This window comes from Hemitrygon akajei, chromosome 17, assembly GCF_048418815.1.
Source record: "Hemitrygon akajei chromosome 17, sHemAka1.3, whole genome shotgun sequence".
In the NCBI taxonomy this organism is placed as follows: Eukaryota; Metazoa; Chordata; class Chondrichthyes; order Myliobatiformes; family Dasyatidae; genus Hemitrygon; species Hemitrygon akajei.
Window position 1 is genome coordinate 5916628 of NC_133140.1, and position 16330 is coordinate 5932957.

The 16330-nt window shown below is 41.5% G+C and overlaps 1 protein-coding gene across 1 annotated transcript; it reads right to left on the reverse strand.

Moving 5' to 3' along the window:
- Positions 1 to 2987: 2987 nt before the first annotated feature.
- On the reverse strand, positions 2988 to 15105 carry LOC140740955 (rano class II histocompatibility antigen, A beta chain-like). Its single transcript, XM_073070596.1, has 6 exons — positions 14940 to 15105; positions 10161 to 10463; positions 9090 to 9203; positions 5943 to 5980; positions 3796 to 3897; positions 2988 to 3663 (listed from the first exon to the last, which is right to left on the reverse strand). The coding sequence occupies exons 1-6, from the start codon at positions 15103 to 15105 to the stop codon at positions 3499 to 3501; spliced, it is 888 nt and encodes a 295-aa protein (XP_072926697.1). The 3' UTR covers positions 2988 to 3498.
- Between the last annotated feature and the right edge of the window lie 1225 nt (positions 15106 to 16330).

Consider the following 16330-nt stretch of genomic DNA (forward strand, 5'->3'; position numbering starts at 1 on the left):
TGGTTTGTCTCATCAGTATCCTCTTGGAGCATCCCGCTGGTGGAAGGCTAGAGCAGTCATTCATGATCTCTAGGCCTGATCAGAGGACCACCACTTCATGGAGCTTGGTTGTCTCTAGTCGGAGCAGTTATCGTGGTATGGATACTGCAGTTTCCACCGCCAGCTGAGTGGCCATCTGCCACTCCAAGCTAGATACGGATTCGGCTGTTTCCGTGGGCAGCAAAGGTTGCTGGCCGCCCCGAGACTTGGCACCACCCCGGATTTAGCTCCCTTCCTGTCCTAGCCTCCGTGGGATAATTCAGGCCGTCTTTGCCATTACCCTGCGGTTGGACCTGTCCCTTTCCGTCCTTGTCTCCGTGGGGTAAGTCAGGCCGTCTTTGCCGTTACCCTGAGGCTGGACTGTTTCCTTCCCCTCTCCATCTGAATCCCTGACAGTTTCCTTGGTGGTTTACCTCGGCAGTCATCCCACATCCTAGTAAGTACTCGAACCCGGCGCCCTGCGAAAGTATCCCGACCCTGTGCTCTAAGGAGGAGTCCTGGCTCCGTACTCAAGGGCCTAACCGACCCGAGCCGCGAAGAACCCTGTCCTCGCCTAGTTCCGGGGTCCGAACCCGAGTCAAGACCCAGGTTCTGGGTTCTTGTCCAGTCTCTGTCTTGGAGTCCAAGCCCAGGCTCCGAGTTCACAGTTCCTGTCCTGGTCCCGCTTCTCGAGCCAAAGTCCTATCCGAAATCTGTGTTCCTGTCCCAGCTCCTAGTCTGTGTCCAGTCCCGTCCTTAACTCTAGTCCAGTACAGTTCCCAGTACTTCAGTGTCTGTGTCTTGCCATCAACGCCAACCCTATGACAGCATGAAGCTGAAAGCTGGTAGGTTGAAGGGCGATATGAAGGCCAAGTTTTTTTTTAATCAGAGCGTGGTGGATGATTGGAATGCGCTGTCCGGTAGAGGCAATTATGTTAGATGCTTTTAAGAAATATTTGGATAGGCACGTGCATGTAATGAAGATCGAGATATATGGACATGGTGTAGGGATTGGAGTTTAGCTGTTTTTGATTTTTTTCCCCTTCCTCCACCATCAACTTTGCTGTCAAACACATCTCTCCCATTTCACGCACATCTGCTCTCACCCCATCTGCCCGCCACCCCACGCGGGATAGGTTCCCCTTGTCCTCACCTACCACCCCACCAGCCTCCGGGTCCAACGTATAATTCTCTGTAACTTCAGCCACCTCCAACGGCATCCCACCACCAAGCACATTTTTCCCTCCCCACCCCTTCTGCTTTCCCGCAGGGATCGCTCCCTAAGCGTCTCCATTCTCCATTCGTCACCCCATCCCTTCCCACCGATCTCCCTCCTGGCAGTTATCCTTGTAAGCGGAACAAGTGCTACCCCTGCCCTTACAGGGATGAATTACAGCGTATCTTACACTTCTTCCCTCGTCACCATTCAAGGCCCCAGACAGTCCTTCCAGGTGAGGCGACACTTCATCTATTAGTTGGCTGGTGTGATATACTGCGTCCGATGCTCCCGGTGCGGCATTTTATGTATTGGTGATACCCGACGCAGACTGGGAGACCGTTTCGCTGAATGCCTATGCTCTGTCCGCCAGAGAAATCAGGATCTCCTAGTGGCCACACATTTTAATTCCACGTCCCATTTCCATCCTGATATGTCTATCCATGGCCTCCTCTACTGTCAAGATGAAGCCACACTCAGGTTGGAGGAACAACACCTTATATTCCGTCTGGGTAGCCTCCAACCTAATGGCATGAACATTGATTTCTATAGCTTCCGTTAATGCCTCCTCACCTTCTTATTCCTTATTTATTTATTTATCCCCCTCCCTTATTTCTCTCTCTGTACCTCTCACAATCACTCCTTACCTGTTCTTCATCTCTCTCTGGTGCTCCCCTTCCCTTTCTTTTCCCTAGGCCTCCCGTCCCATGATCCTCTCCCTTCTCCAGCTGTGTATTCCTTTTGCCAATCTCCTTTCCTGCTCTTAGCTTCACCCCTCCCCCTCCTGTCTTCTCCTATCATTTCGGATTTCTCCCTCCCTCTGCTGCTTTCAAATCACTTTTTTCTTTCTGTTAGTGCCGACGAAGGGTCTCGGCCCGAAACATCGACTGTACTTCTTCCTATAGATGCTGCCTGCCCTTCTGCGTTCCACCAGCATTTTGTGTGTGTTGTTTGAATTTCCAGCATCTGCAGTTTTCTCCGTTTTTACATAACTGACTTTTGTGTGTACGCATTAAATGATAAAAGGACAATATTGGTCAAGTTCTTACTCTTCTAAACAAGTTTTCGAATACATCCTTGAAAGCGAGATCAGCTTGGCCTGGGGCAGGGTGGGGGTGTCAACAGTCTATTCAAGGTACCAAAATGAGTCACGAAGCGTCCTGCAGCATTACAGGCTTCATGATTCTACATACTCCGCGGGGAGATTTGATATTTGGCAGTCATAATATAACTAGAATCATCTATCATTTGCCAGGTTAAAGCGTCAAGTGGAGTTTTCCCAGGCCAGGTGGTGGCGCAATGACATCAATACAAGACTCAGAAGCGAAGCTTCGGCTGTGAAAAGGACGTGGGTCGCCACTCACAGAATCTTTCCTCCAAGACAACCACTTGAAAAAAAAAAGTGGTTACCGAGGGTCTTGCAGAATATGGCACACAAAAAAAGAGTTATCCCACTCCGTGTTGGTATCGCCGCAAATTCTGAACGATGGAAAAAGATTGAAGATCCGCATGTTAAAAATGAGTAGGAATGAATAATTTGTATGATACTGTAAATAAACAATCTTTTTTTAAATTTTAAATTTGAAGATATTTGACTACAGCGATACTAGTAATATGGCAGGTCTGAAAGAATAAAGTTATGTTACTATTGGTACACACATAAACTTAAATAATCTAAAACCGTTTTATTGACATTGCAAATAATCACATTTGCCGAGCATGCCCGATATAGCAAAGAAAATCTGGCCTCGATAAAAACGATATCCTTGCCGTACAAGCAGAGAAGTGATGGTTTCACTCAATTCGTGAATAAGCAGGATTATCGTATATGGAGAGATCGAGCAGACTATGTCTGTCGTCCCTTGAATTTGGAATAATGAGAATTGGTTTTATTCACATGAGCAGAATACAATGCAAACTTTTAGAACCTTAGCACGTGGAACTCGAAGTCACATTTCAAATATATGAAGTCAGCAGAACAGAAAAGAGAGCAATATTGCTGTCATCTAGAGGACAGTGAATCCATGATATTAATCGAGCAGAGCAATTGAGTACAGGAACTGCAGAAGACAGCACAATTTTACATCTAGAGTAATAAACGGATGTTTTCCTTAATAATGAAATAGAACTTAATTGATTGGCGAAGTAGATAAGAAGAAAATTTACGATTGCGATTTCTGTCACGTACATTACTGAGTTGACTTGTTATTGGCGTGTTCTAAGGGCTTATCAAAACCGGGCTGCCTGCAGCTATAATTCTGCGGCTAGCTTGATCTTACTTTAGAATAAACAACCTCAGTTTCTCCCATTTGTTTGTGTGTCTGCAGCTCGGCATATTCTGTGTTACTTTTGCATTTCCTCCGATTCTTCTTTCCAGTCAATATCAAGGTCGCATACGACAACTCGTCATTTGAATTGTCTTGTACTGTCTGTAAACATAATAAAAATACTGTTAGATAGTTGTTTATACTCTTTGTCTGTTACTGTTCGTCTTCCATGTCAATAATTTCTTCAGCCGTTTCAAACACAATAGCTTTCTCTGGCCCATTACATAGCCTCACCTGACCAAATGCGATTTTTTCACGATCGCCTTTTCGTCCTGGAATATTCTTGAATCTCCTGAAATCTACGGCGGCGTAATTAGCTGTCGCACATTCCGTTTTCTGCATAGTTTGGGACGAGCAGTTGTTATTTGGCTACCTAGCTTAATCTGTTCAGTATTATTATCAAATATTAAATAGATTTACCTAAAGTAAAGATATAGATTAATATGCTTATTAATACGCATAAAACTGCGAATGTTGAGGCATTCTGACCATTAAATAAACATCTAAGCATGTGAATATTGGTCTTAAATGAAAGATTTTAAAAGGAGGACAGCTTCAAACATAAAAAGTAAAATTATTCTACTAAATTCAAAAAGATTACAACAGTTATCAAGGCACATTGACAAAATGAGAGAGAATCTAGCTTACGCCATTTAAGTCCATATGCTGAAATGTACAGGCAAATAACTAGTTGAATCGTTTATTGTAACTGGCCGAATACATAACTATACAAGCATAAACAGTTAGAAGCATAGAAAAATAGAAAAAAAAACTACAGCACAGTGCAGGCCCTTCAGCCCACTATGTTGTACCGACATGTACTGACTTTAGAAATTTGCTAGGGTTACGCATAGCCCTCTATTTTTCTAAGCTCCATGTGCCTATACTCGAGTCTCTTAAAAGATCCTACCGTATCCTCGTCCACCACCATCACCGGCAACCCATCCCACGCACTCACCACTCTCTGCCTATAAAACTTACCCTTTACATCTCCTCTGTACCTGCTCTTAAACACCTTAAAACTGTTCCCTTTCGTGATAGCCATTTCAGTCTTAGGAAGAAATAAGGCCAAGATTACCCAACCTATTCTCATAAGGCATGCTCCCCAATCCATGCAACATCTTTGTAAATCTCATCTGCACCTTTACTATAGTTCCCCGACCTTCTTGTGGTGAGGTGACCAGAACTGAACACAATATCCAAGTGGGGTCTGACCAGGATCCTATATAGTTATAACATTACCTCTCGGCTCCTAAACCTCATCCAGGTTATGTATAAAAATCACGAAGGGAAGGGTCCCAGAACAGATCCCTGACGCACACCACTGGACACCGAACTCCATGCAGAATATGACCTGTCTACAACCACTCTTTGCATTCTGTGGGCAAGCCAATGTGGAACTACAAAGCAAAGTCCCCTTGGATCCCACAACTCCTTACTTTCTCAATAAGCCTTGCATGGGGTACCTTATCAAATGCCTTGCTGAAATCCATATCCACTATATCTACTGTTCTACCTGCATCAACGTGTTTAGTCACATCCTCAAAAAATTCAATCAGGGTTGTAAGGCACGACCTGCCTTTGACAAAGCCATGCTGACTATTCCTAGTAATACTTTGCCTCTTCAAATGTTCGTAATTCCTGGCTCTCACGATCTCTTTCATCAACCTACAAGCCACTTAAGTGCAACTCACTGGTCTATAACTTCCTGGGCTATCTCTACTCCTTTTCTTGAATACGGGAACAACATCTGCAACCCTTCAATCCTCCGGAACCTTTCCCATTCCCATTGATGATCCAAAATCATTGCCAGAGGCTCAGCAGTCCCCTCCATCGCCTCCTTCAGTAGTCTGGGGTACATCTCGTCCAGTCGCAGAGTCTTATCAAGCTTGATGCTTTCCAACATTTCTCGCGCATCCTCTTTCTTGATGTCTATATGTTCAAGCTTTTCAATCCGTTGGAAAGCATCCCTACGAATCACCAAGACCCTTATCCGCAGTGAATACCGAAGTATTCATAAGTACTTCAGCTATCTCCTCCGGTTCCATACACACTTTTCCACTCTCACACTTGATTGGTCATAATCTCTCACATTTTATCCTCTTGCTCTTCACATACTTGTAGAATGCCTTGGAGTTTTCGTTAATCGATGTCCCCCTCTGGCTCTCTTAATTTCATTCTTAAGCTCTTCCTGCTAGCCTTATAATCTTCTAGATCTCTGTCATTACCTTGTTTTTTTTTAAACTTTCGTAAGCTTTTCTTTTCTTCTTGACTGGATTTATAACTATTGGTTATAATGTGACTATCGTTAATTTTGTCCAGATCACATTATCCAATGAATGGCCACAATAGTCATGTATTAAATGAATGCATGAACGAACCTCACGTCGATTCACTTCCGTAAAGCATTTCTCTTTACCTGAAACGAAATATGACATGAAAATGTAGCAGCATTGACGGAGTTGTTAAGTCAATAATTCCAAAGATATTTATAGTAACACACCAATTTCAGCATCTGTGAAATCGCTTGTGCTAAAGTTAATTATATTTATAAAACATGTCACTGTGACGCAACAGGAATCACCTAAAATTTCTGCGATCGGTTCAGTATTCACTACGGAAAAGGATCTTGGTGACTGTAGGGATGAATTACAGCATATCTGTGATCTCAGATGCTTCCACGTCATCTAAGTAATGACGTGTTTCTCTAAGGAGCACCAGAGTCCTCCGGCATCCATACTCATACAGGTTAGGTGAACTTTAAATTTCCAGAAGTGTGTTCATTTGGCAGGAAATGTGAGCATAATGTTACAGGAAAATAAATTGGTGCGTCAGATAAACAGGGATCTTGGAAGGGCAGACAGAAAACACAATGGGCCAAAGATTCTCTAGCTTTATATGTATCTGCAGATTTTGCTAACTCCAATCCAGAAAGACTTAAGAAAGAAATCAGGAGGGCTAAAAGAAGACATGAGGTTGATTTGGCAGTCAAGGTGAAGGAAATTCCAAAGAGCTTCTACAGGTATATTAAGAGCAAAAGGATAGTAAGGGATAAAATTGGTCCTCTTGAAGATCAGAGTGGTCGGCTATGTATGGAACCAAAAGAAATGGGGGAGATCTTGAATAGGTTTCTTTGCGTCTGTATTTACTAAGGAAATTGGCATGGAGTCGATAGAAATAAGGCAAACAAGTAGAGAGGTCATGGAACCTATACAGATTGAAGAGGAGGAGGTGCGTGCTATCTTGAGGCAAATCAGAGTCGATAAATCCGCAGAACCTGATAGGGTATTCCCTCGGACCTTGAAGGAGACTAGTTTTGAAATTGCAGGAGCCCTGGCAGATATATGTAAAATGTCGGTATCCATTGGTGAGGTGGCGGAGGATTGGAGGATAGGACATGTTGTTCCGTTGTTTAATAAAAAGCCCTAGAAGTAATTTGGGAAATTATAGGCTGGTAGGTTTGACGTTGGTAGTAGGTAAATTATTGGAAGGAGTACTAAGAGAAAGGATCTACAAGTATTTGGATAGACAGGGACTTATTAGGGAGAGTCAACATGGCTTTGTGCGTGATAGGTCATGTTTAACAAATCTATTAGAGTTTTTCGAGGAGGCTACCAGGAAAGTGGATGTAGGGAAGGCAGTGGATGTTGTCTATATGGACTTCAGTAAGGCCTTTGACAAGGTCCCGCACAGGGGGTTAGTTAGGAAGATTCAGTCGCTAGGTGTACGTGGTGAGGCAGTAAATTGGATTAGATATTGGCTCAATGGGAGAAGCCAGAGCATGGTAGTGGAAGATTTCTTCTCTGAGTGGAGGTCTGTGACTAGTAGTGTGCCACTGGGATCACTGCTGGGTATATTGTTATTTGTCATTTATATCAATGATCTTGATGATAATGTGGTAAATTTGATCAGCGAGTTTGCTGATGATATAAAGATTAGAGGTGTAGTGCACAGTAAGGAAGGTTTTCAAAGCTTGTAGAGGGATTTGGACCAGCTGGAAAAATGGGCTGAAAAACGGAGTTTAATACACATAAGTGTGAGGTATGGCACTTTGGAAGGACAAACAAAGGTAGAATATACAAGGTCAATTTTAGGGCACTGAGGAGTGCTGTAGAACAGATGGATCTAGGAATACAGATACAAAATTCCCTAAAAGTGGCGTCACAGGTAGATAGGGTCGTAAAGAGAGCTTTTGGTACATTGGCCTTTATAAATCAAAGTATGAAGTATAGGAGTTGGAATGTTATGGTGGGGTTGTATAAGACATTGGTGAGGCCGTATTTGGAGTATTGTGTGCAGTTTGGTCACCTAATTACAGGAAGGATATTAATAAGGTTGAAAGAGCGCAGAGAAGGTTTACAAGAATGTTGCCGGGACTTGGGAAACTGAGTTATAGAGAAAGGTTGAATAGGTTAGAACTTCATTCCCTGGAGCGTAGAAGAATGAGGGAATATTTGATAGAGGTATATAAAATTACGATGGATATAGATAGACTGAATGCAAGCAGGCTTTTTCCACTGAGGCTAGGAGAGAAAAAAAAACAGAGGACATGGGTTAAGGGTGAAGGGGGAAAAATTTAAAGGGAGCATTAGTTGGGGCTTCTTCACACAGAGAGTGGTGGGAGTCTGGAATGAGCTGCCAGATGAAGTGGTAAATGCGGGCTCACTTTTAACATTTAAGAAACACTTGGACAGGTAGAGGGATGAGAGATGTCTGGAGAGGTATGGTCCAGGTGCAGGTCAATGGGACTAGGCAGTAAAATGGTTCGGCACAGCCAAGACGGCCCAAAAGGCCTGTTTCTGTGCTGTGATGTTTCTATGGGTTATATAGAAATTGAAGTAATCGTTCGGGACACCAATGGAATATTGGGGTAGAGAATGGAATAGATATTTTGTCACAGCCTTGCATACACGACTGAGTAGTTTGGTTGAGCATTTTATGAGGTATCTGCTAAGTAACCTGGGTTCCAAACGGTCCACCGCAGATTGGACCAAATCTCTTGGTTGAAAGAGTAAATGGGTTTTATTATCGGTGGAGTGATCCTTACAGCATTTTCCTTCGTTTCCACACTCCGACTGAGCTCACGCTGAATTTCTAGATGTTCTTTTGGCGTTTTGGTATGGCTTCAAAAGAGTACAGAGTTACTGTTCTCTTTTCAATTTCTGGCGGAGAATAGAATGCCTGGTTTCTATTAAATATCTGAAATACGTGAGACAGACTTTGGAGGCGAAAAAGATTATTGAAGCCCATTGAAGTCTGCGCTGTCTTAGAAGTCGCTGGAATGTTTTTCTTTTTGTTCGTGATTTTTTTTTCATATTAAATCATAGCTTGTTATCTTATAAACCTAGCCCCCACCCCCCATCACTGCAATGCAAACATGCCTAAGATCACAATCCCGCCTTTCATTTTGAAAGGACAGAACTTTAAAAATATGTATTGGAAATTTCAGCAAGTGATTGTACTGGTAACCCGCGCAACGGTGGGAATCTGCCTGACTGTGGATTTGGAAGATGTTCTTTAAAACTTACCCTTATTTTCCTGCTTTCGGTACCACCTTCCAATGACGATTATCAGTAGTAGAAGCACCAGTCCACCCACCGCACAACCGGGAACCCAAGAGAAAAAGGTTTTGCCGGAGGAACCTGGTGGTTGTAAGAATATACGTTGTGGAAGCTGAGGAGCAATAACATCATTCACGATTTGGGGAGTAGGTTAAGTATGGCTGTTGGTGCTTGTGCTGGTGATGGCATTTGGGTGTGTGAATAAATGGATAAGCCCGCAACACAGATTAGAGAATAAATAAGAGAGAAAAAGTAAATAAAATGCAGGGCGCCATTCTTTAGCAAAATAAACCCAGAGGTTATTCTTCCATCGGACAGCTGAATTATGTTGAATTGATCTGAGACTCCCTGTAAGTCAAGGCTCCTCAACGAACATGATAGGAGGACTGTCGGTGCAGTTGGGTAGAGTCTAAAACAAATTTCCCATTCAGAGATTGATAACATATTAAATCATAACTTGTTATCTTATAAACCTAGCCCCCCACCCCCCATCACTGCAACACAAGCATGTCTAAGATCACAATCCCGCCTTTCATTTTGAAAGGATAGAACTTTAGAAATATATATTGGAAATTTCAAGAAGTGATAGTACTAGTAACCCCCGCAATGGTGGGAATCTGCCTGCCTCTGTATGTGCGTGTGTGTGCGTGTTTCTGTGAAAAATGATGGAAATTCGAGGACAAACTCCTTCAAATAGTGCAATTGAAAGGAACGGAATCACTGGTAAAGGATGAAATTCTGGTTATCAGAAAAAAAAGTGCACAAAAAACCCCCCACCAAATCACGTGGATGGAAACGCAAATTATTAAAATAAATACACTTCTTTCTATAAATTGTAAAATATAGAAAAGATTTTGAATGCAAATGACAGTCACGGGACAATGCTTTCATTGTTGTCTGTCTTGCAACACATGGAATTCGATATTAAATAAAAGCCATTCAACACTACGCTGTATTATCATTTTCAATTTAATTGAGCAGAATTTTCCTCGCAACATTAACAAATAGTTGATAAATTAACAAGAAGTTGCCTCGTACCTTGGTTAGATTTTGATATAGAATAGACTGCTACCGCTGATGTATTGAGGGAGACGTGAGACACCAAACAGGTATAATTTGTGTCGTTCTGGACCGGCTGTGTCTCCGTCAAGTTGCTCGAAACCACATAAAGTCCCTCGGTTTCCTTCCTTACCTTGGTCTGTATGCCCAATGCTATTTCAATACCATTTTTATACCAAGTAAGCGAGAAATTCTTGGGATAAAAGGCAGATGTTTCACACACGATAATGAAAGTTGTAGCTGAATTCCATTTCGCGAAAATCTTCAATGGAGTTGGATCTGCTGCGGAACAGATGGTGGAAAAAAAAGTTAGATGATGTTTCGATAGTGAAATACTTTCCGTTAATTAAGCACAGGATGTTTCCTTTTATAGGTAAGCAGATAGAATATAAAATATGGAATATTTTATGAAGTGTTATTTCAGACCCGTTAAATAACGTTAGGATTATTCCTAACAGTCTGGTGTGCACAATATAAGAACAATGTATTTTGCCGGAGGGAGTGGGGAAGACTCACTGTTTTTTTTTCCTGAATTGGGAGGAATATAGTTATGTGGAGAGAAGATATCATTGTTTCCTCAGAACGAAGGGGCCTGAGGCTAAACTAATACTATAAAATATAAAGTAAAATAAAGCATAGAGTGGTAGGATAGCTACACTGTTTATTCAGTGTTAGGCATATCAGAAGCAATCAGGTTATTTCCAGAAGGAAGAAGAGAATTTTGAAAGGGATTTGGAAGAGATCAGAGAGGAACTCAAAACCAAAGGGCTGGTGGGATCAGATACAGTTATAAGTTTAGGAGGCATTTAGACAGGCCGTAATAATGTATGGTATTGAAAGTTGAGGCCTAACGTGATGGAGGTTTGTGCAGATGGACAAAAAGAAACATGGACGTGTTCGACTGATGAGTCTTTTTCTGCCTTGTATAACTCTGCATGGCTCTAAACAGCAATTAAGTCAGACCCCGTTTTTGCTCAAAGGTCTTTTAAGGTGAGAGATTTTGAAACATGTCATTTTTGAATATGTCTTTCCGGACTTAAGCAAGTGGACTGTCTAATTTACTTTAGGACTAATGATTTGATTTTATAACATGCAACACTAATTTTTATTATTCAATTCCAAAACCAAAAACAAGAACGAATATCGTATAACTAATTTATCCAGGAAATTATATCCATTGCGTTTCACATAAGCCCTTTCAAAAAACAATCAGTGGAGGGAGAAATAAAGTGCTACAAGGGAACAGATCAGAGGTTATCCAAATTTTGAAATTTGTGATATTTTAAGCACTATCTTCAAAAAATGGAGATGCTGGGAGATTTCAGTAACGATTTTCTACCTCAAAATTATGATAAAAGTCCTTAAATGTGCAATGGTTGTGAAAATTTGCATTGTAGATCCTTAAAGTCATGGTAAAATAATGATTAAGGAAGTTTCAAAATCTTGTGACATTTCCACTGTCTATTTCTAGATCTTCCATCATGAGTGAAACTCTTCTAGAGTATACCTACTATAACAAAAGCTCCTTCAAGTATTTATGGATCGACAGGGGAAACTCCCGGGTGCCGTTTGCTGTCCTGAATTCAAGAGTGCACAATCTGGTATATATCCCTGCAAAGTGAAACATCAGAAATAACCTATTGGAGATTCAGGTGGCTCCCAGTTTGCCATTTTCTTTAATTGTTATTCTTTTTTTTAAAAAACTATGTGCAATATATAAACAATGCCAGAATATTTTTCCATTCCCTGGAGCAGATAGCGTTCATTCAGTTACGCGTTATTTAAGAGCTCATTATCCTTAGTCGATTACTGAACCAAATTCCAAGGTATTCAACACGCTTCAACACGTTTTGCTTAAGGAATAATACGATATTTTGCAAGAAAAGATGGCTATATTGAGGCAAAATAATGGTTTACATGTTGTTTCATATTTGATTATTACACATAAATATTGTTTTCTCTAATTACAGTGCACTGCTATACAAGAACAACAGCTTGAGAATTCCAGATCATGTCTTTTGTGCAAGTCTAATAACGCGCTGACCATTGTCAAATGAGGGGAAAAAACATTAATTTAAAGTCAGTAGTCTGATTATAGTGACGTGCTATTCTGACATCCCTAATTCCAATCAACAGAATAGTATTTACGACAAGATACTGTTCTGTAGCTATAATTTTATTCCACTGAAATGAGCTGGCATTGGCGTAATTGTAGTTTAAATGAAACGAAATAGATTTTGCTTTATGTGGGTGTACCTGAATGGTATTATATGAAGTGCCAAAGGTGTTTGAATTGTTGTCCAATGGTAACCTTATATATTCTTGGGTAACGCTCGCAGGAAAGATTGGATTGCTCAGTTTGGATTGTCCGTGAGCCTTTTCGAGGCTACAATTTCAGGATTCAAATGAAACTACTTAAAAGAGAAAGTTTTACCTAGTCCTATAAATTATTCAGAAAGTGAAATGTAATCTAAATTATTGTTTCCAATCTGCATTGACTGGGAAGCGCAAGTGAGGAAATCATGGATCCAATTGCACAAGGAGGTGTCGATACTTTGGTTTTGGAGATTAATAATTAGGTTCAAAGGAATAATGTTGAATACTAAGCAGTAGTCAATAATGGTGTGTGCCTATCCTTCATAGGTGGCTTTTGGAGGTCATATCTAGACCTCTTCTAATTTCCAGAGTTGCCAGTCATTAGCACCACCGATTTAGACCTCAGCAGATTGCAGATCCCTTGACTCATCCAGGACTTCTAATTGCGGAAGACTCTGAAAGATATTGTGTGAGCACACTCGCCCCCGAGTGTCTTTATAAAGACCGTGACAACCGTCGCGTATTCTGTATCCTCTGATGAATCGTTGAGTGCAGATCGCAGATGGCAAACGAGAGCAGTTCAGAAGATATATTTCTCGCAATTTTTGTACTGTGCAAAACGTCGGGGTATATCGCAAGCGCCATTTTGTTTAATTTGCAAATAGATTATTCAGTAAATTTTGTTCATTAAATTGTGTAAAATCCTACAGAACTACAACTGGAACTTTATGCACAGGTCTGACAGAATACTGACGTGAAGTATTGCCCTCTATGAATTGGGATTAATCGGGCTTGGTTATACTCTCCAGAATTTCAAAAGAATGAAAGAAGATGTCGTTGAATTATGCTTTCGGAGCCCGAATAGGTAAATGTCAAGATGATATGCTCGCCGGCTGTATTCTCCAGTACTAGATATCGCAGTTTCGAAAGCAGAAGGAACGTTCGAATCAGCAAACGGGAATGTATTCAACTTCATTTTTTTTTTACGCGTCTCACTGTGGACACTGTTGTGCTAAAAGTCGAGTATATGCGGGGTGAACTTCGATGGGCATTTTATAAATTACTGTTTTCAATGGATGCAGAATTAATGTGTTGACCTTGGAGAGGCTTTTATAACCAAAGTTTACAACCAAATTCTAAGCAAAGGTTGATATCAAAATGAGAGATTGCCGGTGAATCGTTCCTCGCAAATATTGCCTCAGCAGTTCAATATTTCCAATAAGGACGTTAATTTTAACTCTGAATTAAGTTGACATTAACCTTGATGCCTTGATATAAAATAAATCTAAAGCGATCGGTTTGGTTATATTTCAGCTGCATGTGCGTTTTAGCACATGGAATAAACGGATCAACTGATGAAGCATTCTATATCTTCGTGCAAAAAGCATTCTGGCCTTGTTCAAAAAGTGCGATGAAACATTCGCGCCTCAACTTGTCAGACAATGACAGTCTCGAACAAAAGCGAGTCTGAGAACTACAAGCCATATTTCATGCCAGTAATATGCACACAGGAGGTCATCACTGGCCGGAAAATTAATTAGTTAAGCCAAACGATAAAAAAAAAACCGTGACCGCAGAAGCCAGAGTCCCTGCGCAGAGCAATTCAAATTTCAACACCTCTGGGCCACTTCAATATACTGTACATACTATTTGTCCAGCTGAATACATTTTCAACAATCCGAAATAACCATATCACCAGCGCAAAATAACCATCGAAGAACGTAACAATGCATTTATTCTTCCAGACTTGCATGTAGACTGTAGCGTATAACATTGTGCATACACACCACAGTCGTTCACTTATTCTAGTTCAACACGGTCCCACAAAACATCGACCACTATCTCTAAGAAGGAGAGTGACAGCAGTGGCAAAAAAAAAGTCACCGTTTACGGAATACTGTACATTTATATCTCTGGTGTTTCCTCATGATATTGAAAAAAATCCTTATAGACAATAGTGAGCTGTACTCTGGAATAACTTTCACCAGAATGACTGATGGTACACTCAATACGTATGTCGTTTCTATCTCCTACCGATCATCCAGAAACCTAAAATTCCCTGTGAGCCCATTGTTTCTGCGTGTTCCTGTCAAATTGAACACGTGTCCACAACCCTGACTCCATCTCATACCTTCGATCAGTCCCTCCACCCACATCACTAGATCTGCTCTACTTCGCATGCTCCCGATATCCTCAATTACTTTGAATTCCTTGGCCCTGATCGTCTCATTTCACCATGGATTTCCAATCCCTATTTTTTTTCTATTCACCGTTAAGAAACCTTTAAAGTTCTCAACTTCTTTCATGACAACAGTCCCGACTATTTCCATTATCACGACCTCCTCTGCCTGTTAGAACACGTCCTAAGCCTCAACAATATCTCTTACACTTTCTCCAAACTCAAGTTGCAGCCATGGGCACCCGAATGCGCCCCTGATGTACCTGCTTCTTCGTTGGCTACGTGTTCCAAACATTCCCTTGTAATGCTTATCAATTCTTTCAACGCTGCTTTGACAACAGCTTTGATGATTGATTCCTGCATCCATGCTGAACATGTCAATGTTATCAGCTTTGCCTCCAGCTCTGACCCTAAAGTCACTAAGTCCATTTCCGGCACCTTCTTCAACCCTTTCTCAGCCAGCGCTCAACTCATCTTCCTGGTTCTGTGACAAGGATAGAATTCTCACCAGTCATCTCAAGTGCCTCCGATAACAACATATCATTCTCCACTACTTGCAGTATCCTCAACCCTACCACCAAACACACCTTTACCTCCCTCCACCCGTTTCCCACTTTCTCTAGGGATTGCTCCCTCCGTTATTTCCTTGTCGACCCAACCCTCCACACTAACATCACTTCTGCAACTATCCCTACAAGCGATCAGAGTACTACACCTGTCCATGCACCTTTTCCCTCACCTAAATTCAGGGCCCCAAACAGTACTTGCAGGTGAAGCAACACTTCACCTGCGAATATGTTTGGGTTGTCTACAGTATTAGGTGTTCTTGATGCGGCCTCCTCCACATTGCTGATAACGACGTAAGATTAGGGGACTGCTTGACCGAGACCTTCAGCTCCATCCGCAAAACAAGCAGGATTTCCCGCTGACCAACCATTTCAATTCATGTCCCACTTCCCATTCAGACACGTCGGTTTTTGGCCTCCATTTCTGCCATGATGATGCCACTCCAGTCTGGAGGATGAACAACTCATATTCCCTCTAGGTAGGCTCCAACCTGATATGGGATTTCATCTGACACCATGACTCTTGTAGTCCCCACCGTCCCCATCTTCTTATTCTAGCATCATTCCCCTTTCTTTCCAGTCCTGATGAAGGGTTTCGGCCCAAAATGTCGACCCTTTAGTCATTTTCATAGATGCTGCCTGAGATGTTGCGTTCCTCCAGCACTTGGGCACGTTAAAATGACTATATTGTTAAGGACAATAGAAATCGGAAAATAAGCCCTGGTCTCCAAAAATAGATCTAAAAAGAGCAGTATTTTTGTGTTTGTGCAACAACGAATATATATTTCACTTTAAATGAATCTTTCCAAACAACGTTTGCAAATCTGAAAGAATTCATATTTTTTTCTATTGAACGGCTCTGCTGAAATTTTTTTTTTCTGTTGTAATGGTTTTGATGCTTGTTGTCACAAAACAAAACGAAATAATTCAAGACCAATGTCCGGGTTATCATAAGTCACAGCCTTGGAATAGAAGCTGGTACCCAGTCTAGCAGTCCTAAGCCTTATCCTCCGGTACCTGCTTTGTGAAGCCAGTATGTCAAAGACATTGTGGAATACCATGCTCAACAAAGCTTCGTGCTCTACATA

What these genes read in the sequence shown, in the direction of transcription:
- LOC140740955 (XM_073070596.1), bottom strand. Translation starts at nt 15,105, where the DNA reads ATGGACTTAGTGACTTTAGGGTCAGAGCTGGAGGCAAAGCTGATAACA. An exon ending in CGTAGCCAACGAAGAAGCAG is followed by an intron (nt 10,464 to 14,939) that starts GTACATCAGGGG and finishes TCTGTTCCGCAG; the next exon opens with CAGATCCAACTCCATTGAAG. An exon ending in CGGAAGTGAATCGACGTGAG is followed by an intron (nt 3,898 to 5,942) that starts GTTCGTTCATGC and finishes CAAACTATGCAG; the next exon opens with AAAACGGAATGTGCGACAGC.